Raw genomic sequence first — 27,158 nt, forward strand, 5'->3', positions numbered from 1 at the left:
TTCAGAACTGAAATCTAAACTGGCTGGTCTACACAGCCAATGTGTTACAGGTATCATTCAGTTCTCATTAGAAAACTGTTGTTTCATTGGCTGTTTACAGCCTGTGTGTTAATCTTTTTCTTTTACTTTGAGAAAAGGACAATGCTGATTTTGTGGCAGGGCTTAGCCCTTGCACTCTGATTTTCTTTTTTTTGCATGTGTTTTCACTTTTTTGGTGTTTAAAATGAGGTCCTGTGAGGAAATGCACATTTCCAGATGAACTATTCCTCTGAATGTAGGCCTGGGCCTTATGGGTGAAGTCGGCCTCTGTAAAGATTTAACCTGCGTGTGTGCTGGGAGGTGAGAATTTGCTGCATCCTAGAGTGGACTCTGCACACTGGAGTGGACTCTCCTTTTGGTTGTGGACTCTGTTTCCTCCGACAATCCAAAGATGTGCAGGTCAGGTGAATTGGCCATGCTAAATTGGCCATAGTGATAGGTCCATTAGTCAGAAGTAAATATCAGGTAGGGGAATGGGTCTGGGTGAGTTACTCTTCGGAGGGTTGGTGTGGACTTGTTGGGCCAAAGGGCATGTTTCCAATCTGTTGGGAATCTAATCTAATCTCAATGGTCTCTGCATACTGGAGTGGATTCTATTTCTGACAATGCACTCTGCACACTGGAGTGGACTCTGTTCCTGGGAATGGACACTGCATTCTGAAGAGAACTGTTTATGGTAATAAACACAGAAGGGACTCTGTTTGTTGGTAATTGACTCTGTCTTGCTGATTGTCAGGTTTATCACCTGCACTGTCTTGTGTGTCCCTGGGTCTGGCAGGCCTCATTGGGAGCTGGGAGATGGGAGGCTCATAGGTCGTCCTGAAAGCTATCACCTCGAGAGCTGGAGGATGATTTGGGCGCTCTCTGGGTGGTCCGAAACCTGTTGATCTTCCAGCTGAAGGAGTTGACCCCGACTGAGTGTTGCAGACTGGCACATTCCAAGGTCCAGGACTACATGTTGAGGGATGCGCTGAAGCTTGGGGCAGCTGCCGCCAAGGCGTGGTGGGGAAAGACCACCGTGTAAGATCGGCCTGCCTAAAGAAGAACAGGGGGCCCATGCGGACGTTTTTTGGGCTCTGCTGATGCCTCAGCCAAATATATGTTTCAGATTGAAAAAATGCACAGACCTGTATATGACAAGGATAAATTCGAATCTGTGTTTGTAAATGTGGATATATGTATGGCATGACCAAATGTCCAGACCATCAAATCATTTTATGAATAAAGTATATTTTTGAAATAAAAAAAAGCTGGAGGATGATTTGGTCGTCCTGAGAACCGGAACGTGGGTAGGCTGCCCAGAGAGCTGGAAGGTGGGTAAGACCACTCTGATGCCGGTCACCATGAAAGCCAGAAGGTGCGTAGGCCATCCTGATCGGCTGTCGTCCTGAGGAGGGGTGATCTGGATGGCCTGTCCTAGAGGTGGGCCGAAGGTGTGTCAAAGCTGCCAAGAGCCAGAAGGCGTGTAAGGGCAGGCAGCGATCCAGAAGGCCTGTGGGCTGCCCTGTGCACCATCGCTGCCAGGGAGGGGGAGACTAGCTGTTCTCAATGCAGCCTGGATGTCTGTCAGTGCCAGCCCACAGGCTGAATGGTGCATCAGAGTGAGCGAGAGCCAAATGGTACGTAGGGGCAGACTGAGAACCAGAAGGCGGGTAGGCTGTCCTCTGCACTGTCATGCCAGGGGGATACATGGGTGGGCTCTTTGAGAGGTAGCTGGAAGGTGTGAAGCGTGGTCAGGAAAGCCAGAAGGTGGGTAGGCATCCTGACCGCTGTTGTCCTTGGGTGGGTGTGGGGAAATAGGATGGACTATCTAGAGGTGGCTGGAAGGTCTACCAGGGTGGACTGAGAGCCGGAAAGGGCATTGGGTGGACCAAGAGCTGGAAAGGGTGTGGGGTAGGCTGCCTTAGAATGGCCTGGTGGGAGGGACAGGTGGCTTGCTGGGTTGCTAGAGGGTGGTCTGTATTCTATGAACTGTTTCTCTTTTTGATTGGACTGTCTTACATGTATTTGTTACTTTTGTGATGACTGGAAGTGGGATTTGAGGTTTGTCCTCATTTTCCTGAAAACTGGTTGTAAAGTGAGTTTTGGGATCTGACTTTGCCGCCGCTTTCCCCTGTAAATTGCTGTTTCTTTTATACGGCTGTTCATGTTAACTGTTTGTAATTTGTACCCGTTAATAAAATAAAAATATATATAAACTGGGGATCCGTGGAGAAGTTATGCTAATGTAATAATACAGTATAAACAGGGGATTATCATCTCAGTTCAGGGCACTGACTCTGAGCTGGCTGGTCACACAGCTAGTGTGTACTGCTGCTGTTGGTTTCTGTGTTTTTTGGGGGAAAGCTGATTCCTGAACCGGCTGATCTACACAGCCAGTTTGTTAACTGGTATTCCATTTTTTAAATTGAGGACTGTCTTCTGAACTGGCTGATCTACACAGTCAATGTGTTACAGATGTATTTCAGTTCTCATGAGGGAATTTGATGTTTCACTGGTTGGTTACAGCCTGTGTGTTACTCTTTACTTTTACTTTGAGAAAAGAACAATGCTGATTTTGTGGCAGGGCTTATCCCTTGCACACTTTTTTTTTCTTCCTTTTGTTTGCACATGTTTTCACTTGTTTTGGTGTTTGGACGAGGCCTCTGTGAATCAATTACACCTTTCCAGATGAACTCTTCCTCTGTGGGTAGGCCTGGCCCTCTGTGGGTGGACTAGGCATCTGTATAAAGTGAACACCTGTGTGTGTGTGTGTGTGTGTGTGTGCTGGGAGGTGAGCATTTGCTGTATGCCAGAATGGACTGTGCCTGTTGGAGTGGACCACCCCCTGTGAGTTAACTGAACTGTTTATAATGAACTGTATTCCTGTGAGTGGACCTGGTCCTCAGTGGATGGACCAGGCCTCTATGGAGACTGTCCATCTGTGTGTGTGTGTGTGTGTGTGTTTGCTGTGAAGTCTGCATTTTCTGTCTTCAGGAGTGGACTCTGAATGCCGACAATGTTTGTCAGGGAGAAGACTGCGATACAGGGCTACTAGACTAGATGGATTGAGATTCGCAAGGAGGAGATGTTAGCATTTCTGGAAAGTGTGAAAATAGATATGTCCTCTGGGCCAATGGGATTTATCGTAGGATTCTCTGGGAAGCCAGAGAGGAGATTGCAGAGCTTTTGGCTTTGATCTTTATCATCTTTGCCTGAAGGATTAGTGCCAGAAGACTGGAGTATAACAAATGTTGTCCCCTTGTTCAAGAAGGGGAGTAGAGATCTAGTAATTATAGACCAGTGAGCCTTACTCCGGTTATGGGTAAAGTTTGGGAAAAGGTTATAAGAGATAGGATTCTTAATCATCTAGAGAGGAATAAGTTGATTAGGGATCGTCTATACGGTTTTGTGAAGGGTAGGTCGTGCCTCATAAACTTTACTTGGTTCTTTGAAATGGTGACCAAACAGATGGATGCGGGTAAAGCAGTTGAAGTGGTGTATATGGATTTTGGTAAGGTGTTTGATAAGGTTCCCCTTGGTAGACTAGTGCACAAAATACGGGGACATGGGGTTGAGGGTGATTTAGCAGTTTGGATTAGAAATTGGCTAGCTGAAAGAAGACAGAGGGTGGTGGTTGATGGGAAATGTTCATCCTGGAATTCAGTTACTAGTGTTGCACTGCAAGGATCTGTTTTGGGGCCACTGCTGTTAGTCGTTTTTACAAATGACCGAGATGAAGCCATAGAAGGATAGGTTAGTAAATTTGCAGATAACACTAAGGTTGGTGGAGTTGTGGATAATGCTGAAGGATGTTGCAGGTTACAGAGGGTCATAGATAAGCTGCAGAGCTGGGCTGAGAGGTGACAAATGGAGTTTAATGTGGAAAAGTGTGAGGTGATTCACTTTGCAAGGAGCAACAGGAATAAAGTGTACTAGGCTAATGGTAAGATTCTTCATCATGTGGATGAGCAGAGAGATCTTGGTGTTCATGTACATAGATCCCGGAAAGTTGTCACCCAGGTTGATGGGGGTTATTAAGAAGGCGTACGGTTGTTAATTTTTATTGGTAGAGGGATTGAGTTCGGAGACACAAGGTCATGCTGCAACTGTAAAAAAACTCTGGTGCGGCCACACATGGAGCATTGCGTACAGTTCTGGTCACCACATTATAGGAAGGATGTAGAAGCTTTGGGAAGGGTGCAGAGGAGATTTACTAGGATGTCACTTGGTATGGAGGGAAGGTCTTATGAGGAAAGGCTGAAGGATTTGAGGTTGTATTTGTTGGAGAGAAGAAGGTTGAGAGGTGACTTAATTGAGACAAATAAGATAATCAGAGGGTTAGATAGGGTGGACAGGGAGAGCCTTTTTCCTCAGATGATGGTGGGGACGAGGGGACATGGCCTTAAATTGAGGGGTGATAGATATAGGACAGATGTCAGAGGTAGTTTCTTTAACTCAGAATAGTGTGGAAGGCAACACACTGCCTGCAACAGTTGTAGACTTGCCAACTTTAAGGGCATTTAAATGGTCATTGGATAAGCATATGGATGACAATTGGAAGTGAAGGATAGATAGGCTTTAGATTGATTCCACAGGTTGGCACAACATTGAGGGCCAAAGGGCCTGTTCTGCACTGCAGTGTTCTATGTTCTACTGGAGTGGACTCTGCTTTTGGTTGTGAACTATGTTTCTGGCAATGGACTCTGAGTACTAGAGTGGACTCCTATTGGAGTAGACTCTGTTTTTGGGAATGGACTCTGCTTCCTGAAAAGAACTATTTATGTACCAATAGGGACTCTGTTGATAATTGACTCTGTCTTGTTACTTGTTGGGTTTATCACCCACACTGTCTTGGGCAGGCCTCACTGTGAACTGGACGGCTCATAGGTCACTCCAAAAACTGTCGAGAGCTGGAGGGTGGGTAGGGGCAGGCTGAAATCCAGAGGGCCTATGGGCCTCCCTGTACGCCATTGTCCCAGGAAGGGGGATGAGCTGGTCTAGACATGGCCCAGACGTTTGTCAGCACAGCCATTGATGCATTGGAGTGGGCGTGAGCCAGATAATATGTAGGGGCAGATTGAGAGCTGGAAGGCGGGCTGGGCTCCTCACCACTGTCACCCTGGGAAGGTACTGGGATGGGCTGTCCTAGAGGTGGTCGGAAGGTGTGAAAGGCAGTTGCGGAAGCCGGAAGGTGGGTAGGCCGGCCTGATAACTGTTATTTGGGGGGGGGGGGGAGGATTGGGGAAACAAGATAGGCTGTTCTAGAGGTGTGTCAGGGTAAACCAAGAGCTGGAAGGAGCGTGGGGCCATCTGCCTTTGAGTGGCTGAAAGGTGGGTGGGACAGGTGGTTTGCTGGGCTGTCAGGGTGTCTGTGTTATATGCACTGTTTTATTGTTGAGTTTATTGGACTATTTGTATGTGATTGCATCTACTGTTTCCTTTTTGATACAATAAGTTGGGATTTGAGGTTTGTTCTTTTTCCCTGTGGAATTGTTATACGGTGGGATTTGGGGGTCTGGCTCTGCCACCCCTTTCTCCTGTAAATTGCTGTTTCTTGTAAACTGCTGTTCATTGTTAACTGTTTGTTTGTAATTTGTACTGTTTAATAAATTATTTTTAAAAATAACCCGGAGATAGGAATCTCCTCAGAACAGGCAACAGAAAAAAAACATTTTTTAATAAAATTTTAAAAATTAACAGAAAAACATATATAAACAGGGAATTTGTGGGGTGGTTATGCTAATGTAATACAATATAAACAGGGGATTTAGAATCTCCTCACTTCAGGGCACTGACTCTGAGCTGGCTGACCACATAGCCAATGTGATCCAGCGAGGAGAACTGATTTCTGAGTTGCAGCTGTATGTACTGTTGTTTGTTCGAACTGGGAGCCAGGAGGAAAGCTGGCATGGGGAGGGTCAGGTAGTGTGCAGGGCGGCCAGAGACCAGAAAGCTGACAACTGGTGCAGAGAAAAGTGAGTTTAGATTAGTGGTGCTGGAAAAGCACAGCAGTTCAGGCAGCATCCGAGGAGCAGTAAAATTGACGTTTCGGGCAAAAGCCCGTCATCAGGAATAGTGACCCGGGTGATCCAGTCAGTACGCGGACTGGCTGGGAGCTGGCTGGTTGATGATCAGTCCAGAGGAAAGCGAACCTCAGGAGGGTCAGTCGGTACGCAGGGTGGCCAAAGACTGGACGGCCAATAACTGCTCTGCAGGAAAGCTAACCAAGGTGTGTGTGTGTGATTAGTACACGATGTGGACTGGTGCCAGGGGGTGTGAAGGGTACCTGGTGACCGGAGGGTGTTGGGGAAAGTTGAGTTGTGTAATCAGTGTTTTTCATTGTTGCTTGCTGTTTTCAGCTATGTTGTGTTTTGAAGGTTGTTTTCTCTTGTGCCTGGGGCGGGCGCTGTGTAAAGCGTCTGAAATTATATATATTGTGAGCTTTTGCCTGCTGTAAACCTTACCCTTAAGGGCTGAAATGGATTGTTTTATGGACTTCTGTTAAAAGGACAGTAACCTGTGTGCAAACTCTATCTTTTATGTAATATTGTTCTGTGAGATTTTGGGTGGCCTTATTTTTCATGTATTGCTAATGCACTGTATTTTGTATAACTATGAATTTAAAAAAAAGAGGATTTAGAATCTCCTTGGTTCATGGGACTGAATCCGAGCTGGCTGAGCACAGCCAGTGTACTAATGCACTAAGTAAAGTAAGGGACCCGGCTCTGTGCCGTTGTTTCAGCATGGAGGCTTTGACCGGGCCTCTGTGTATGGGCTGACAGCGCCATGTGTCGGCTGAAAGCACGGGGCTAGGTTGAAAATCTTCAATGTGAAAAATATAAACAGGGGATTTCGAACCTCCTCCGTTCAGTGGGCTGAATCCAAGCTGACTGGCCACAGCAGTGTACTGTGCACAAGTAAATAAAAGGAGAAAGTGAGGACTGCAGGTGCTGGAGATCAGAGCTGAAAATGTGTTGTTGGGCTTTTCCAGCAACACATTTTCAGCACAAATAAATAAAGGGTGACTTGATAACAGGATACTGGCCTTTGTGCAGTTAAGTTTTGATTAGAGCTGAAAAAGGTGTTGTTGGAAAAGCGCAGCAGGTCAGGCAGCATCAAAAGAGAAGGAGAATCGACGTTTCAGGCATAAGCCCTTCTTCAGGAATGAGGAGGGTGTGCCAAGCAGGCTAAGATAAAAGGTAGGGAGGAGGGACTTGGGGGAGGGGCGTTGGGAATGCAATAGGTGGAAGGAGGTTAAGGTGAGTGTGATAGGCCGGAGAGGGGGTGAGGGCAGAGAGGTCGGGAAGAAGATTGCAGGTCAAGAAGGCGGTGCTGAGTCCGAGGGTTGGGACTGAGATAAGGTGGGGGGAGGGGAAATGAGGAAGCTGGAGAAATCTGCATTCATCCCTTGTGGTTGGAGGGTTCCTAGGCGGAAGATGAGGTGCTCTTCCTCCAGGCATCATGTTGCCATGGTCTGGTGATGGAGGAGGCCAAGGACCTGCACGTCCTTGGCGGAGTGGAAGGGGGAGTTAGTGTTCAGCCACGGGGCGGTTGGGTTGGTTGGTGCAAGTGTCCCAGAGGTGTTCTCTGAAACGTTCCGCAAGTAGGCGGCCTGTCTCCCCACTGTAGAGGAGGCCACATCGGGTGCAGTGGATGCAGTAAATGATATGTGTAGAGGTGCAGGTGAATTTGTGACTGATATGGAAGGATCCCTTGGGGCCTTGGAGGGAAGTGACGGGGGAGGTGTGGGCGCAGGTTTTGCATTTCTTGCGGTTTCAGGGGAAGGTGGCGGGAGTGAAGGTTGGGTTGGTGGGGGGTGTGGACCTGACGAGGGAGTCGCGGAGAGAATGGTCTTTTGGGAATGCTGATAGGGGAGGGGAGGGAAATATATCCTTGGTGGTGGAGTCTGTTTGGAGGTGGCGGAAATGACAAAGGATGATATGATGTATCTGGAGGTTGGTGGTGTGGAAGGTGAGGACCAGTGGGGTTCTGTCCTGGTGGCGATTGGAGGGGCGGGGTTCGAGGCCGGGGTTCAAGGTCGGAGGTGCAGGAAGTGGAGAAGATGTGTTGGAGAGCATCATCAACCACGTCTGAGGGGAAATTGTGGTCTTTGACGAAGGAGGCAATCTGGGTTGTTCGGTATTGGAACTGGTCCTCCTGGGAGCAGATGCGGCAGAGGCAGAGGAATTGGGAATATGGGATGGCGTTTTTACAGGGGGCGGGGTGGGAGGAGGTGTAATCTAGATAGCTGTGGGTGTTGATCGGTTTATAGTGAATGTCCGTGTTGAGTTGGTCGCCCGAGATAGAAATGGAAAGGTCTAGGAAGGGGAGGGAGGAGTCTGAGACAGTCAGGTAAATTTGAGGTTGGGGTGGAAGGTGTTAGTAAAGTGGATGAACTGTTCAACCTCCTCGTGGGAGCACGAGGTAGCGCCGATACAGTCATCGATGTAGCAGAGGAAAAGGTGGGGGTTGGTGCCAGTGTAGCTGCGGAAGATGGACTATTCCACATATCCAACGAAGAGGCAGGCATAGCTGGGGCCCATGCAGGTGCCCATGGCTACACCTTTGGTTTGGAGGAAGTGGGAGGATTGGAAAGAGGAGTTGTTGAGGGTGAGGACCAGTTCAGTCAGTCGAAGTAGGGTGTCAGTGGAAGGGTACTGGTTGGGTCGGCAGGAAAGGAAGAAGCAGAGGGCTTTGAGGTCTTTGTGATGGGGGATGGAGGTGTATAGGGACTGAATGTCCATGGTGAAGATAAGGCGTTGGGGGCCAGGGAAACCAAAATCATAGAGGAGGTGGAGGGTATGGGTGGTGTCCTGAACGTAGGTGGGGAGTTCTTGGACTAAGGGGTTCAAGATCGTGTCGAGGTATGCAGAGGTGAGTTTGGTGGGGCAGGAGCAGGCTGAGACAATGGGTCAGCCGGGGCAGTCAGGTTTGTGGATTTTGGGCAGGAAGTCGAAACGGGCGGTGCGGGTTTGGGGGACGATGAGGTTGGAGGCGGTGGATAGAAGATCCCCTGAGGTGATGAGGTTATGGATAGTCTGGGAGATGGTGGTTTGATGGTGGGAGGTGGGGTCATAGTCAAGGGGCCAGTTGGAGGAGGTGTCCGCGAGCTGGCGTTTAGCCTCAGCAATGTAAAGATTGGTGCGCCAAACTATTACTGCGCCTCCCTTGTCTGCCGGTTTGATAGTGAGGTTCGGGTTGGAGCAGAGGGAGTGGAGGGCTGTACGTTGCGAGGGTGAGAGGTTGGAGTGGGTAAGGGGGGTGGACAGGTTGAGGCGGTTAATGTCGCAGCAGCGGTTGGCTATAAAGAGATAGAGGGCGGGTAAGAGGCCAGCACTGGGTGTCCAGGTGGGTGGGTGGGTGTACTGGAGGCGGGAGAAGGGGTCGTCAGTGGGTGGGTGAGAATCCTGGTTGAAGAAGTAGGTGCGTAGGCGAAGGAAGAATTGATCAATGTCTCGACGCGTGTTCAACTCGTTAATCCGGGAGCGTAGGGGAATGAAGGGGAGGCCTCTGCTGAGGACTGATTTTTTTCCTCCTCAGGGAGGGGGAGGTCTGGAGGGATGGTGAAAATGCGGCAGGACTGGGAGCTTGGAGCTGGAGGTGGGAGTGGGGGCGGGGTTGGGTGTGGGGGTGGAGATCTGCGTGGGGATGGGGTTTTGATCAGTCCTCAGCTATGTTTAGCTAATGTCCTTTATGGAAGGAAACTGCCATCCTTACCTGGTCTGGCCTACATGTGACTCCAGACTCACAGCAATTAGTTGACTCTTAACTGCCCACTGGACAATTAGGGATGGGCAATAAATGCTGGCCTAGTCAGCGACATCCTCATCCCATGAATTAATTTTAAGAAAAGCTTTTGGGCTACTGGGGAGACCAAAACAATTTTCAGATTCAGGTCTGAGTGAGGTCTGTTCTAAGTAGTAGACACCAAATAGGTATTCCCACTGCAACTCACCATTGTCTTCTAATTAATTTTCCACCACAAGAAACAGTCTGTTAGGGTGACTAACTAAATGAAGAATGTATTGAGTGCATGCTGTTAATAGATTGGTATATTTTGTGAACACTTTGGTCTTCAGCAAAAATCCAGAAATATACATTTTCAGAGATCCCTTTGAGACTGACCAGCTACACCTCTTGGCACTTAGAATGTTGGGTATTAACTCTCAATGTGCTCTGCTCATCACCTGAGCAAAACTCTCAATTGAGATCATACAAGAAATTTAGGATTGCAATTTGCATAATTAAACAGCATCTTCCCTAAAAACTGAACCAGGCAGGCAGATAGTGCATGAAGTCACTCACTGATGAGAAATGGTCAGCTACTAGTTGAAAATTCCAACCCAACTGCTTAAATTTTTAAATAACTGAAGAAGTCAAACTGATAGTATGCTTTAACTCCACATTGGTAATATTAGATGGTGTCTAATTGTAGAATGCTATTGTTGGTCATAGAAAAGTCAGACTGTGCATTGATGGAAGGTGATGTGATACTGGACAGTCTCTAAATTAAAGTAAAATAAAATGGATTAAAACTACTTCAGTACCATACCATTCAGCAGTTAAACTACAACGCTTGACAGGGTTACATGATTGCTTTGCCTAAGTGGATTTCTCAAGCTTACAGTTTCATAAACTGTTAAGTGTGCTTGGCCAAAAATATTATAATATTCCAATGGCACCCAAACAAGTTTGTGATTTAATATCAAATTTGAGGCACCAGAAGTTCTACTGAATTTATTCTGATTGTGGTTTCAGTTAATTAGAAATGTATTAAAATCTTATTTCAACTTTTCTCCTCCCACCAACCTGGAAACAAAGCCAGCTAAACTATCAGCTCCAAAGGCAGCCTATTGACCGAGGTAACTTTATAGTCTAACAAGTTTCCACAGCCATAAGCCTCATTGTCTATTTATAATGTTCTTTGAGTTTAAAAAAAGATCTGAAATTTTATTCTGAAACCTGTAAAAAGCTGGAACAGCAGTTCAGCCAGATTCTAAACTACTATTTGAAAAGTCAACAGTTTTCTTGGATAGTTGGGACTGCCCTTTGTACGACTATGTAAACCCACGATGAAAAGTTTATGGATATAATGAATGGAAAATGCTGATATGTGTTTTGTGCCTTTTTGTACTGGAACTGGTTTTCTTTTTAAACTTAAACTTTCACTGTTTTTAATGATGGAACGGACTTTGGCTGCTTAACACCACAAATTGTAATAAATGCTGATGATGCTCATCCTGAGGAAATAGGAGGATAATGCAAAATTTTCAATGTTATTTTCCCACCTGACAAAATATATTGCCATAATTTTTCATGTCCTACCATTGAAATGAACAGCAAGTATGAGATTTTGAAAATTAGGACCTGGCTCTTCATTATGCAATCCCAGGCTGCATAGTTTTCAAATGTGTGATGACGTAGGATATACAACTTCATAAACTGAGAGCATTCCTTTAATTGCAAGGCACAATCATATATGGCACCCTAATAGAAACAGAATATACTGGAAATGGCCTTCCCACAAAAACGTTATCAACATGAAACACTAAATTTATTTCAGTCTCCAAAGACATTAACTGACCTGCTGTGTATTTCAAGCATTTAGTATTTATTTCAGATTTCCAGCACCTGCATTTGCAATAGATAGCATCCATTTTGTATAGAAGCATTACACATCAATACCATTATTTTCATGAGGCTGTTTTGGATTTGCACTCAATGTTGTTTTGACTGATAGTTGGGACAAAAAAATCCTTACACAAATCAGTGGTCATTGTCCAGGAATCAGCTGCAATATTTTTATTGCATAGCATTTTAGGAGATGAGTAGCATTGGATGATTCCTCTGCGCACAAGATCATTGTTCAACGTGACAAATAGCAGACAAGTACTTTAGATTGGACACAGTCTAAAAGAGTGGTCTGAGTGAACCAAATAAGTACAAAGTGAAGATGTTGCATTTCCAGCACTTGGTGGGAAGGTCAGCAAGGGATATGGGAAGCGGAACTTTTGCTTTTGGAGTGACCAGCATTGCTTGTTGAGCTAAAGTTCACAACACTTTTATCATTCAATGCCCAATGAGGAATCTTCTTTTCTCACCCAAGCCCAAGAAACATACTAAATAACATTATCATAACTAATCAGTCTGCCAATTCAGTCAATACTTTCAATCCTCCCCTGATCCATTATCACAATTCCTAAACAGTAATTTCTCAGAATTATGCTCTGGTCACTCATTATGCAGATACTCAAAATCAAGGTTTTCTGTAAATTAAGCCTAAATTGTATGGCCACTTCAAATTGTTTAAAAACAAAACAGAATGAACAAGTAAATTCTTGTAATTTCTATTAATTTTCAATTATTATTCTTAGATAGGCTGCATATGTTGCTGGCTGGGCCAGCAGTTATTGCCCATCACTTGCCCTTCAGAAGTTGGTGGTGAGCTGCCTTTTTCCTCACCCAGTGCTGTTAGGGAGTTCCAGTTTGAAAGTCACAAGTTTGAAAGATGTTTTCAAAGAACCTTGCTGAGATATTGCCATGCATTTTATACATACTGCTGCTATTGTGTTGGTGGTGAAGGTGGTAGATTAGGTGCCAAACTACTTACTTTGTGCTGGATGGTAAGCTTCGAAAGGATTCTCGGCATGGCACTCATCCAGGCAAGAGTATTCTGACACAGCCCTTATTTGTGCCTTGTAAGCAACTTGCTGCAAAAATCTGCAGCTCTCACCTGTTTGTGTTGCCAAGTATTTATATGGCTGGTGCATTGCACCTTTTGGTCAATGGTAACTGCAATGGCAATGGGGGGAGATTCATTAATGATAACCATTGTTATTTGGGCTCCAGCGTGAAGTGATGCCTTGGTATAAAAGGCAGTCATAATCACCTCCCCGCTGGAGTTCAGCTCTTTATTCATGTTTGGGCCAAAAAGAGGGGTTCTAGTCTTGTTGCAGTTGGAGGGGTGGGGTTCAAGGGCGGAGGTGCAGGAAGTGGAGGAGATGCACTGGAGGACACTGTTGATCACATGGGAGGGGAAATTGCAGTCCTTGAAAAATTGCTCCTCCTAGGAGCAGATACAGCGGAGGAATTGGGAGGAAGGGGTAGGAGGTGGGGTGGGTATAGTCCAGGTAGCTGTGGGAATTGGTGGGTTTTGAATTTGACATAATGATCTTATGGGCGGCACGGTGGCACAGTGGTTAGCACTGCTGCCTCACAGCGCCAGAGACCCGGGTTCAATTCCCACCTCAGGCGACTGACTGTGTGGAGTTTGCACGATCTCCCCGTGTCTGCGTGGGTTTCCTCCGGGTGCTCCGGTTTCCTCCCACAGTCCAAAGATGTGCAGGTCAGGTGAATTGGCCATGCTAAATTGCCCTTAGTGTTAGGTAAGGGGTAGATGTAGATGTAGGGGTATGGGTGGGTTACGCTTCGGCTGGGCGGTGTGGACTTGTTGGGGCGAAGGGCCTGTTTCTACACTAAGTAATCTAATCTAATCTAATCTTCTCTGAATAATTATGAAGTAATACATTTGTAATTCCAACTGTCAGCAGAGATCGTTCTTCAGAAAGGAAGGCAGAACGAATCAAAGTATTGAGTTTTTCACTGATGTGGTCAAAATCAACATATGTAATTGACTATCAGTTGCACTGTTGGTCTGACTGGTACAGACAGGCCACTTTTGCCTTTGTGTCACTTGATCAAATACAGACATGTGTTTCCTATAGAATTATTGAGGTAAAGTACAACTCAAAACTTACACATAGAATGCAAATGCAAATACAGAATTGAATACAACAATTATTGGCAGTTACGCCACTTCTCCAAACTTTTTGCATTTCATCAAGATGCAGGTACTCAAAGTAACTGCATCTTTACTCTTTTTAACAGAAGCATTTTGTTTATGAAACCCACCATAGAACAATGGCCCAGGCTGTAAAGCTGCCAGTAATCCACTCAAATAATTGAGCCACCATCAGCAATAAGACAGGAAAACCTAGGTTGATATTTCAATCTTTTTAAAACAGACACATATACTATCATTTTAAAGTACACTTCTGGTGAGAAAAACATTTTCCCCCAAAAGATATTTTAATTACAAAACATTATGGATAATTAACTCAGAAATCTTTGACCACATACTGTTAAACATTTCTACCATCATCATCTTTGGCATTTCTGGTCAGCTTAGCATTATACATCTTAGTTTAATAGTGTTTTTTTCTTTCTGTACAAAACAACAAATTGTAGTCCCACAAGGAAAATTATATTTACAAATGACCAAGTTAGTATTAATCCACAATAGTTAACAACCACCAGAGGAACTTGAAAATGGATTAATGTACAAATTCATAATAATTCTCAGCATATGATTTTTACATACAAATTTGAAGGTTTTTTCTGGATGGCTGCAAATTGTCAAGACAAGTCACATTCCCAGAAACAGACCTTCAACTGTCAGGAAGAATCATTTCCTGGCTTTAATATTTAAGAATGTTTTGAAAACAGAGTATAGCTTACAGTGCAATTAAAATTCCAACTCCCAGTATAACTTTAAATATTCAACAACATCACACATGCCTAATTCCTCCAATCTACTCAAAACATTCAATCAGATACAATTCAATGTCTGGTTCTCACAAAAATGGACAAGTATAATATTGACTTTGAGCTACGATAAAACAAACTTTCGCTCCCATCTCAATTGAAACAATCAGTCCAGAGAATCAGAGATCCCTGTGAGTAACACACCTTTTGCAATCACTTTTTAAATTAGCAGCATAATTTCTTACTCCCTTGTGCAAATTTTGAATCAACAGTTTATGGGCCCTTTTCATTTCTAGTTGTTGAAGAAGTTCTCTCACTGGAACAGCCAAGATACTGGCATGGCAAGGCGGCATATGTAGTGATCAGATATACAATGTTCGTTTATAACACATGGACATAGCTAAGAGATTTTACAGCTGTTTCGACTGCAGCTCTGTGTCGGACTTTGGGAAGGACGAATGATCTTGGATTTCTTCAGACTACTTTGCTTACCACCATTAGGAGTTAGAGAGTAGGAACGTCCATGCATCATCCTAGCATTCAGTCCATTGGCCATAGAAAAAGACTTAAGGTGACTCTTTAAGGTAACAGGAAGGGGTAGTTTGTCCACTAGATGTACATGCGTGCATGAAACAATGGCTCGGCAACACAGATCTTGTAGGCTTAGCACTGCAAAGAAAACAATACATCAGAGATAAGAATTAGTTACCTTGGAGTAGTTATAACAGGCCTCAAGAACCACCAATAATCAATCCCAATAGCAATATACTGCTAATTTATTGCAAGAAATAAAAGATTTGAATTTCAGGCTACACTAAATTTGGTTTTCTGATCTTGCTCCAGATAGGCCAAGGTTGGGCCAGCAAACGACCCCAAAAGGCAGGCAAGGCAACTAAATATGTTCAGATCCTGAGGAAGGAGACCTAAACGAGGTTAATTAGGATTCTCCAGTTTCCTGATCTGATGAGATAGTTTAACTGCCTGCAGGTGAGCTGTTGGGGTAAGGCAGGGAACAGATCATATACAGTGAAATCACAAACAAATAACAGGACAATAACAAGATTATCATTGAAAATTGTTAAGTGCTTATTTGCATCAGTGTGAGAAACATTTCTGCTTTTAGATCTTCACAAATTGAAGCCTAGTCCCAATTTTCTTAACCATATGTCCTGAAAGTATAGTATTGAGAAACATGGTCCTGAAAAAATAGCAAAATGAAAAATGGAAGTCTCAGAATGAAACATTTACTGCCCTAACAAGATATTCATTACCATAGTAGAATAGAAAGAGGTTTCAGTTTGATCCCCCTCACCTGGAGAATTAACTGCAATTCTAGCACCGTTTAATAAGAATGCTGTTAAATGTGAAAGTTTAGTGCATTGTTTGTTAGCCCATTCACCAGATGGTGGCAGCATACTATACATTCCAAAGCTAGGTTGCCTGTCCAGGAAAGCAGATTTTCTTTCAATCTGTTGTTTTAAACTGACCACTCAGCATAACTCACGGTTCAATCTTGCGGACCCTGTAACAAACTTTTAAATAAATGCTGGATTCAGCTTGGCAAATTTGATATGAATTCATATTTGAGTAAATCAATAAAAATTAAGTTGCAGGTCAAGATAACTCTCAAACTGCTGCACTCCCTTCAAGATTGTTCATAACTTGGGCAATATATTCTTCTATCTGCTCCTTGATTGTAACTGATTGCTGTGAACTAATAGATACTTCATGAATCCTCTGGCTTTTGTAGATTACAGACTTATAAACTTGTGATAGATATTCCAGTGTACTTATACGAACATGGAATTTGAAGCAATATTAGGTTATTCAACGTGTTGAGTCTGTCCCAATCAATCAACAAGATCATGGCTGATCTGTTCATGTTTCATATTCTATATTTCTATCCAACCCCCATAACCTTTGATTATCCTGCCTAACAAGAATCTATCTTTGCCTTAAAAGTATTCAATAATCTTGTCTCCACTACTTTGGAGATAGAAAGCTCCAAATTTGGACAACTTAGAAAACAAAGTTCTCCTCATCCTTGCCTAAAAGAGTGATCTCTAATTTTTAAAGTGGTCTTCCTAGATACCCACAGGAGAGGCATTATTTTCAGACCCATTATATCAAGAGCCATTATATTCAAGACCTTATTCAGTTCAATCAAGTCAATTCTCATACTCCAGCGGGAATGGGTCCAAGTCTCCCCAATGTTTCCTCTGGAGACAATCCACTCATTCTAGGCATCAGTCTCATAAATCATCTCAAATACCTCCAACAGATTTACATCATTTCTTAAATAAGGAAATCAAAATTGTACAAAGTATTCAGGATATGATCTCATCATTACACTGTAAAACTAAAGCATAGCATTATTGCTTTTATATTCAATCCCTCTTGTAATAAAGAAATGCTCACAATTGCTTATTGTACTTGCATACTAACGTGTTATGACTCACTCCAGAACTGCATATTTGAATTTTACAGTTATTCTCTACTTAGGTAATACTCTTACTTATCCTTATTTTAAAGTGAACATGTTACCACGTAATGCTCCATCTGCCTGGTATTTGCCCATTCACTGTAACACATTTTGATATGCATATTTCCTATCCTCCTGTTCTTCATAGCATACTTTACTACCGATCTTTGTGTCATCTGAAATTTTAGCTACCATGTGGACACTCTCTTCCTCTAAATCAATGATATAAATTGTAAAAAGATGAGGCCCCAGCAAAATCTTTGTGGAGCGTCACTGTTACATTCTGAAAGTCAGAAGAAGACCCATTTGCACATACACACTGTTTTCTGTGAGCTTGCCAATTTCCTATCCATACCAACAAGTCACCCACTATACAATGAACCCCTACTTTGTGCAATCATCTTTATGACTCCTTTCCAAATGCCTTTTGGAAATCCAAGTACATCTACAGGCTACCTTTTATCCACACAGCATGTTACTCCTCCAAAAAAAAAACACCAATAAGTTGGATTAAAATGGTTAAACTCCATTGATTCAAATGACTTTATGGATCCATGATAAGAAATTGCTTAAAAGCAATAATTTTCATGTGGTAATCCAACCAATTCTCTACACACTAACCAGTAAATGCAAGTAAATTAAGACACACAAACTAAAGAAAAAATTTAAAAGAGAAGTTACAAACAACCTGATTTGGATGGAGAGAAATAAAGAGGATGAAAAAGGACTAGCATGCAATTGTAGAGCAAAGAAACCAGGGAACAAAAAAAAAAGGTGAAACTGATTTTGGGCATGATAAAGGAAAGGGGCATAGATAGGATAAATAAACAAGGTCTTTTCCTTGGGATGGGGGAGTCCAGAACTCGAGGGCATAGGTTTAAGGTGAAAAGGGAAAGATATGAAAGGGACCTAAGGGACAACTTCTGCACACAGAGGGTGGTGCATGTATGGAATGAGCTGCCAAAGGAAGTGGTGGAGGCTGGTACAATTACAGCATTTAAAAGGCATCTGCATGAGTACTTGAATAGGAAGGGTTTAGAAAGATATGGGCCAAGGGCTGGCAAATGGGACTAGATTAGGTTAGGATATCTGGTCAGCATGGACGACTTGGACCAAAATATTAGATCAGATCACTTACAGTGTGGAAACAGGCCCTTCAGCCCAACAACACCATAGAACATAGAACATAGAACAATACAGCACAGAACAGGCCCTTCGGCCCACGATGTTGTGCTGAACTTCTATCCTGGATTAAGCACCCATCCATGTACCTATCCAAATGCCGCTTAAAGGTCGCCAATGAATCTGACTCTACCACTCCCTCGGGCAGCGCATTCCATGCCCCCACCACTCTCTGGGTAAAGAACCCACCCCTGACATCTCCCCTATACCTTCCACCCTTCACCTTAAATTTATGTCCCCTTGTAACACTCTGTTGTACCCGGGGAAAAAGTTTCTGACTGTCTACTCTATCTATTCCTCTGATCATCTTATAAACCTCTATCAAGTCACCCCTCATCCTTCGCCGTTCCAACGAGAAAAGGCCGAGAACTCTCAACCTATCCTCGTACGACCTACTCTCCATTCCAGGCAACATCCTGGTAAATCTTCTCTGCACCCTCTCCAAAGCTTCCACATCTTTCCTAAAGTGAGGCGACCAGAACTGCACACAGTACTCCAAATGTGGCCTAACCAAAGTCCTGTACAGCTGCAACATCACCTCACGACTCTTGAATTCAATCCCTCTGCTAATGAACGATAATACTCCATAGGCCTTCTTACAAACTCTATCCACCTGAGTGGCAACCTTCAAAGATCTATGTACATAGACCCCAAGATCCCTCTGTTCCTCCAGCTGACCAAGAACCCTACCATTTACCCTGTATTCCGCATTCTTATTTGTTCTTCCAAAATGGACAACCTCACACTTGGCAGGGTTGAACTCCATCTTCCACTCCTCAGCCCAGCTCTGCATCATATCTAAGTCCCTCTGCAGCCGACAACAGCCCTCCTCACTGTCCACAACTCCACCTATCTTTGTATCATCTGCAAATTTACTGACCCACCCTTCGACTCCCTCCTCTAAGTCATTAATAAAAATTACAAACAGCAGAGGACCCAGAACTGATCCCTGCGGAACTCCACTTGTAACTGGACTCCATGCTGAATATTTACCATCTACCACCACTCTCTGACTTCGACCAGTTAGCCAGTTTTCTATCCAATTGGCCAAATTTCCCTCTATCCCATGCCTCCTGACTTTCCGCATAAGCCTACCATGGGGAACCTTATCAAATGCCTTACTAAAATCCATGTACACTACATCCACTGCTCTACCCTCATCCACATGCTTGGTCACCTCCTCGAAGAATTCAATAAGACTTGTAAGGCAAGACCTACCCTTCACAAATCCGTGCTGGCTGTCCCTAATCAAGCAGTGTCTTTCCAGATACTCGTAAATCCTATCCCTCAGTACCCTTTCCATTACTTTGCCTACCACAGAAGTAAGACTAACTGGCCTGTAATTCCCGGGGTTATCCCTATTCCCTTTTTTGAACAGGGGCACAACATTCGCTACTCTCCAGTCCCCTGGTACCACCCCCGTTGCCAGTGAAGACGAGAAGATCATTGCCAACGGTACTGCAATTTCCTCTCTTGCTTCCCACATAATCCTAGGATATATCCCGTCAGGCCCGGGGGACTTGTCTATCCTCAAGTTGTTCAAAATGTCCAACACATCTTCCTTCCTAACAGGTATCTCTTCTAGCTTATCAGTCCGTTTCACACTCTCCTCTTCAACAATACGGTCCCTCTCGTTCGTAAATACTGAAGAGAAGTACTTGTTCAAGACCTCTCCTATCTCTTCCGACTCAATACACAGTCTCCCACCACTGTCCTTGATCGGACCTACCCTCGTTCTCGTCATTCTCAGGTTTCTCACATACGCATAGAATGCCTTGGGGTTATCCTTGATCCTATCCGCCAGGGATTTTTCATGGCCTCTCTTAGCTCTCCTAATCCCTTTCTTCAGGTCCCTTCTAGCTATCCTGTATCCCTCCACTGCTCTGTCTGAACCTTGTTTCCTCAACCTTATGTAAGCCTCCTTCTTCCTCTTTACTAGACATTCAACCTCCCTCGTCAACCAAGGCTCCCTCACACGACCATTTCTTTCCTGCCTGATCGGTACATACATATCAAGGACACGTCGTATCTGCTCCTTGAAAAAGTCCCACATTTCCACCACATCCTTCCCTGACAGCCTATGCTCCCAACATATGCTCCTCAAATTCTGTCTTACAGCATCGTAATTTCCCTTCCCAGACCGACCCTCCGAAGAGCAACTCACCCAGATCCATTCCCTTACACTTACCCCTTCACCTAACACTTCGGGCAATTTAGCATGGCCAATTCACCTAACCTGCACATCTTTGGACTGTGAGGAAACCGGACCACCCGGAGGAAACCCACAGAGACACAAGAGGAATGTACAAACTCCACACAGACAGTTGCCTGAGGCGGAAATTGAACCCCGGTCTCTGGTGCTGTGAGGCAGCAGTTCTAGCCACTGTGCCTCCCATAATGGTCTGCTTCCGTGCTGTATATCTCTATGACAAAGGAAAGAAGAGGCAATGGGAATGAGACATTACCCAAGATGGGGAAAGCAATTCCAATGTAATGTAAAGAGTCTAAAAATCCAAGGTGATTAGTCAACGATTTGGTGGAAATGGGATCAAGAGAGCAAAAGGTGAGCCTCATTGACAAAATGGCTTTGAAGAAAGCGTTACTATAAAATTATGAAAGATACTATGTAAATGCATGCTTTTCTTTCTTTTTAGAGGAGTGTGAATGCTGAGGGATGGTGGGGGATCTCATTTGATTGGAGTGTCTCAATTTTAGTTGCTAAAATGTTCATGAGTCTGCTCGCACATGCTGTTCAAGGTTAGGGGAAAAATAGGGAGCAGCATCTCAGAAGAAAACAGATAGCGGAGAAAAGAAACCCACAATTATCTTCTTCCAACGTCATACTAAATTAGTTAATTTTAGCTATACGGAGTGAGAGGTTGATGGAAGCACCAGGAGAGCAATAAAAGATGAGGATTTCAAAGGGATAGGCATCAAGGCTGAAACAAGATGATGACCTATCGTCAGATATATCCTGAGCCAATGTAGCCCAGTGACAGGGACAATGAATGACAAGACACAGTCAGCAAAAGACAACATAAGAAATGTAATCCAAAGGCAATGAAGACATCCCTAATAGTTCCATCTGGTGGTGGGAGTAAGGAGGAGTGAAAGCAGACCTAAGTGCAACTTAGTTGCCTTGATCATTGTAATGAAATCTGACGCATAGCTCAGAATTGACAAGCCATTGACATCTAGCTAGACTGTGCACCCAGGGAGAGGGATGATTATTTCAATTTAGGATTGAAACATCTGGAAAGTAGCATTTTGTACTGATTTCAGGTTGCAATAAACACCACAATTATGAATAGAAAAAGAGTTCCTGTATTTACAGTTATAATATTTTAAGAGTTTCATTTTGGGTGTTGGCACCTTATATCTTATAACTTTGGAGAGGAAAAATAAATTTCTCTAACTTAATAGCATTAAGAAAATTAAAATCTTACCTCGGTTAGGCCTCCAAAGCCTGTCCATTCCATGCCGCATTAAAACGATCCTTGCCAATTCTGTGAATGACTCAATGATGTTAAAGTTGCACAAAGGGCTAACTTCAAAGAATGTCATGCCTTGCCGTTCAGCATAAGCTTGAGCCTGTTCTGTTGATACCTGCCGCTTAAAGGCTAAGTGAAGACGATTTCCAACCAGGATCTTAGGTACACCTGGGGCATGCTGAGTAAAGGAAATCAGAACATTACTCAAAGAGTTGTTTTGTGAGTGAATTAGAAGTTCAGATGTGTGGACAAATGATCCAGTTCACATGTGACTCCAGAACCACAGTAGTATGGATGATTCTTAACTGTCTTGTGAAATGACTCGCAAGCCAGTCAACAATATACAAGAATAAAACCAGGCATCTATTCTACATTGACCAAGGAGAGTACTTCTCACTAACATCTGGAATTTGTTCCAAAATGGGGAGAACAATCTCAAAAGACTATTTGAGTAAAATGTGCATTCATACTAATCTAATCATCAAAGATAGATCTGTCCATGAAAGTATTGGCAGGAGTAACCATAGCATAGCCCTTGAGTCTTCACATTAGGCTCAACTTAGCGGTAGAGTGCACTGGAACTCAAGCCTCACTATTTCTGAAGTTGTCCCATGAAAACTGAATATCCAACATTTTCAATTTGCCCGACTGACAAATCCATTCTACCAGAACCCAATAAGTCAAGGGACCAATATTGGTTCAACAAAGTTTTCAGGAGAGCATGATTGGACCAACTATACCTAAAAATAAGATCCAAACCTGCTAGCCCACGAGGCTGCATGTAAAACAAAAATTGTGGAGCAGCATGTTATATGGTAAAGCTAAATAATCTCAGAACCAACTGGTCTAATCAATATTTTGCAGTTCTGTTGAATGCAGGTTTGAGTAGTAGTGGGCAGTTACACAAATGGGAGAATGCTTCTCCATTAACAACTCCATCTTCAATGAAAGTAGAGAAAATACAACACACTGCAAAAGCGAAAGATGAAACATTTGCATCCATCTTCTGCCTGAAGTACCAAGTGGAAGGCACCCATACCTCACCACACAATTCATCTCTTTTGTCCATCATAGGATCAAGATTATAATGATACTTGGAGTCAATTGGTCCTCATGAAATAATATTCCGCAAATTCAACATACACAGAAAAAAAAACACGGCGGTCAACTAACCTTTTGTTAGTAGTGTTCATGACTTCATTCAACTTCCTTTTTTCTTAGTTCATGTTTCAATTTAAGAATATTGCTCTCTTTTTAATCATAGAATCCCGACAGAATGGGAACAGGCCATTAGGCCCAACATGTTCACACCGACCTTCTGAAGAGTATCCTACCCGGACCCATTCGCCTGTCCTATTACTTTACATTACCATGACTAACTCACCTAACCTACACATCCCTGGATACTATGGGCAATGTAACATGACCAATTCACCTAACCTGCACACCTTTGGACTCAAACTAGAAATAACTTGACTAACATAAACCTATTTGAATTAGTCCATCATAACAACAAGTTCTGTTTTACAGTTTAATGCACCAATTGTATGAAAGCATTATCTTCATAAGACTTCTTTTTTATTGCCTAAATCAGAACAGAGACAGATTTACCCGAGGTTACAGAGGAAGCTAAGGGAGGATATTGCTGGAGCCTTGACAGAGATCCAGCAGGCCAAAACTGTGAAAAGATTGGAGAACAGTGAATGATGTTTCTTTGTTTAAGAAGGGCAACAGGGGTAATCCAGAAAATCATAGGCCAGTAAGCCTTACATCGAAGGAATGGAAATTATTAGAGAAGATTCTTAGGGATGGGATTTCCTCGCATTTGGAAAAAAATGACCTTATTACAGATAGTCAGCATGGCTTTATGTGGGTGAGGTCTTGTCTCACAAATTTGATTGAGTTTTCAAGGATGTGACAAAGATGGTTAAGGCTAGTGCACTGGATGTTGTCTAAATGGACTTTACTAAAGCATTTGATAAGATCCCTTAGTAGCCTTCTCCAGAAGATTAAGTCACATGAGATCCACAGTGAGTTAGTAAGTTGGATGTAAAATTGGCTTGGTCATAGACAGTAGTTGTGGAGGGACGTTTTTCTGACTGTGGTGTTCTGCAAGGGTCAGTGGACTGGGACCTCTGTTGTTTGTAATCGATATAAATGATTTGGATGAAAATGGAGGGAGTTTAATTAGAAATTTTGTACGTATATGAAAATTGATGGTGAGCTGTGGATAGTGAGGAAGGTTGTCAAAGGGTACAGCAGGATATACATTGGTTGTTAAACTGGGTGGAGAAATGACAGATGGAGCTTAATCCAGACAAGTGAGAGGTGATGCATTTTGGGAGGTCAAATGCAAGAGTAAGGAATACAGTAAATGACATGATCTTTAGGATCATTAATATACAGTGAGATCATGAGGTGCAAGTCCATACCTCCCTGAAAGTGACAACACTTGTATCAAGTGGTCAAGATGGCATATAGCTTGCTTGCCTTCATCGGAGTATAAAAGTTGACAAATTACATTACAGCTGTATAAGAAATTTTAACTGTGTCACATTTAGAGTATTCACAGGAAGGATGTGGAAGCTTTGGAGATTTTGCAAAAGAGGTTTACCAGGATGTGGCCTGGATTGGAGTGTATTAGTTATATGGAGAGGTTGAACAAGCTTGAATTACTTTCACAACAGCATCAGAGGCTGAGGGGGCAACTTGATAGAAGTTTAGAAGATTTCGAGAAGCATAGATAGGATGGATAATTTGAGTATTTTTCCCATGGTGGAAATGTCAAATGCTAAGGGGCATGGGTTTAAAGTGAGTGGGACAAGTTTAAAAGGAGATGTGCAAGGCAATTTCTTTTAAATACAGATAATGACTGGAATGCACTGTCAGGGAAGTTGATGGAAGTAGATATGATAGCAACATTTAAGAGGCATTTAGACAGAGATTAATAGATGGAGAATAGAGGAATATGAACCATGTGCTGGCAGATAGGACTAGTTTAGAACGGCAGCATGATCAGCATAGATGCAGCAGGCTGAAAGGCCAATTCCTTTTCTGTACTGTTCTATGTTCTTCATTTATCTCCAGTTCAAATTCCAATAAAATTATCTTCATTCTTCTTCAGTATTTAGGTTAGTCACCTTTGCTCACAAACCACTCGAGATGAAATGTGCCTTACCTCATCTATTTCTTTGATCCACCTGTCAATACCATCAAATGACCAACGATTTGTAATGTCGTAGACCAAGATGACACCCTATAAAATCAAAGGCAGATGATAACAATCCAATTGTTTCCTAAGTATTTTGCAATTTACAAAAGAAAGTTTTCTGACAAAGCATTCTCTGACATACCTACCCAGCTAACAATGCCTATCTTCTCACTTAAAACATATTTTCATTCCTATATTCATTTATTTTCTTCACCCTACGCATTACTTTCTTCTTCCGACTTTAATTTTTCATACTTTTATTTTTCTGCTCTTCTTCCTTTGTCTTGGCTCCACATTATTTTTAAGCTGCAGTTATTTTGTTTCCTTTTTTGTTTGGATTTTCAGTACTTTTATTTTGTCAACATTTTTAAAACAATTCATGCACTGAATGCTGGTTTCACTGACTATGCCAGCATTTATTACACATCCCAACTACCCTTGAGAAGGTTGTGATGAGCTAACTTCTTGACCTGCTGCAGTTCATCTGGTGTAGGTATATCTATATGACAGCTAGCAAGTACAACTTTGGTCCGAAGACAGCAAAAAGAACAGGGATATATTTACAAGTCAGGATTATGTATGACTTGCAGATGGTGGCATTTCCATGCATTTGTTGTTATTGTCCTTCTCTATGGTCCAAATCAAGGTTTGAAAGTTTGAAAGGTTTGAAGGTGGCTTGAAGAATCACTGCAGTGCATCTTATAAATGATATATACTGCTGTTACTAAGTATGGAGGAATTGAATGTTTAAGATGGGCTGACACAACTGCAAATAAACAAAGTAAATACTATATGAAATTTAGACAGTGAAATATGGTTAATGCAATTTTTTTATGCATTTTGGCTTTTTAATATGGACATCCCCTTTGAGACTTGTTGCCTTTGGACAGTTTGCTAATTTTAGAATGATTCTGTCAAACAGTGTAAAGTATCAGAAATGATGTGATGTTAGTCACAAAGTTGTTGTGGTTCTGTTCGCCGAGCTGGGAATTTGTCTTGCAAACGTTTCGTCCCCTGTCTAGGTGACATCCTCAGTGCTTGGGAGCCTCCTGTGAAGCGCTTCTGTGCTGTTTCCTCCGGCCTTTATAGTGGCCAGTCTCTGCCGCTTCCAGTTGTCAGTTCGAGCTGTCTGCTGCAGTGGCCGGTATATTGGGTCCAGGTCGATGTGTTTGTTGATGTGTCACTATACTGGCCACTACAGCGGACAGCTCGAACTGACAACCGGAAGCGGCAGAGACAGGCCACTATAAATGCCGGAGGAAACAGCACAGAAACGCTTCATAGGAGGCTCCCAAGCACTGAGGGTGTCACCTAGATAGGGGACGAAACGTTTGCAAGACAAATTCCCAGCTCAGCGAACAGAACCACAACAACGAGCACCCGAGCTACAAATCTTCTCCCAAACTTTCGTCACAGAGTTTTAAGCCACTGATGACAACGTTATCATTCTATGTTTTACTCTTTATTAATAACCTTTGAAAAGTTATTTACAGATTATTTCTCAATTGCTTTCTACAAATGCAACTAAATTAAACATTCCATCTGTACCATTCAATATGTTTCTTTCTTCAATCTCTATGTTGCTGGTGATTCAAACTTCCTTTTCACATTTCTTACCCTAGGCTGCTAAATGGAACATCAGACATCACAGCTATATCTTCCAAGCTCAAAGCTCAACAAAAATACATTTTCTGGTCTATGCTATCTAAATTGTGCTTAATAATAGTAAATATAGTGGAAGTAGCAAGATTAACTGGAAAGATCTATGACCAAGAGTACACAAACTTCTGGCTGCAAGGAGGATGCACTTTATTCAGAACAATGAAAAGTAATTTTAAAAAAATTGTTCTGCATTTGGTTCTTTTATGTAATATTGAAATATAGATGGATACCATATGCAAGGTGACCAATTAATCCATTGTCCCTGTGCCAGCTTTACAGTAGAGTGTTCACTTAAACACGTTCCACTGCTTTCAAGCCAGAACTTTGTATATTTTCCCTTCACGTATTTATTCCATTCAATGAATGTTGCAATTAAGTCTGCTTGCATCCAAGTGTATCAAAAGTTACAGGGAGAAGGCAGGAGAAATGGGGTTGAGAAACATGTCAGCTATGATTGAACGGCAGAGCAGACTTAACGAGCTAAATGGCTTAACTGTGCTCCTCTACTTTAGGGATAAATTTCGGGTTGGACTCCAGAACAGAACCCATTCACAACCCAGTGGAC

The 27,158-nt window shown here is 43.0% G+C and overlaps 1 protein-coding gene across 1 annotated transcript in view; it reads right to left on the reverse strand.

Annotated features, from left to right (window-relative positions):
- Window positions 1-11,433: 11,433 nt before the first annotated feature.
- Window positions 11,434-27,158, reverse strand: part of LOC140463878 (ras-related protein Rab-40B) — a 70,637-nt gene continuing 54,912 nt past the window's right edge. Inside the window, exons 4-6 of the mRNA XM_072558321.1 lie at window positions 24,899-24,976; window positions 21,676-21,898; window positions 11,434-15,234 (exon numbers count right to left, since the gene is read on the reverse strand). Of these exons, the coding sequence (XP_072414422.1) occupies window positions 14,966-15,234; window positions 21,676-21,898; window positions 24,899-24,976 (570 nt within the window). The 3' untranslated portion in view covers window positions 11,434-14,965. The remainder of the gene's footprint in view (window positions 15,235-21,675; window positions 21,899-24,898; window positions 24,977-27,158) is intronic.

The sequence above is a fragment of the Chiloscyllium punctatum genome, chromosome 39, assembly GCF_047496795.1.
Source record: "Chiloscyllium punctatum isolate Juve2018m chromosome 39, sChiPun1.3, whole genome shotgun sequence".
Lineage (NCBI taxonomy): Eukaryota > Metazoa > Chordata > Chondrichthyes > Orectolobiformes > Hemiscylliidae > Chiloscyllium > Chiloscyllium punctatum.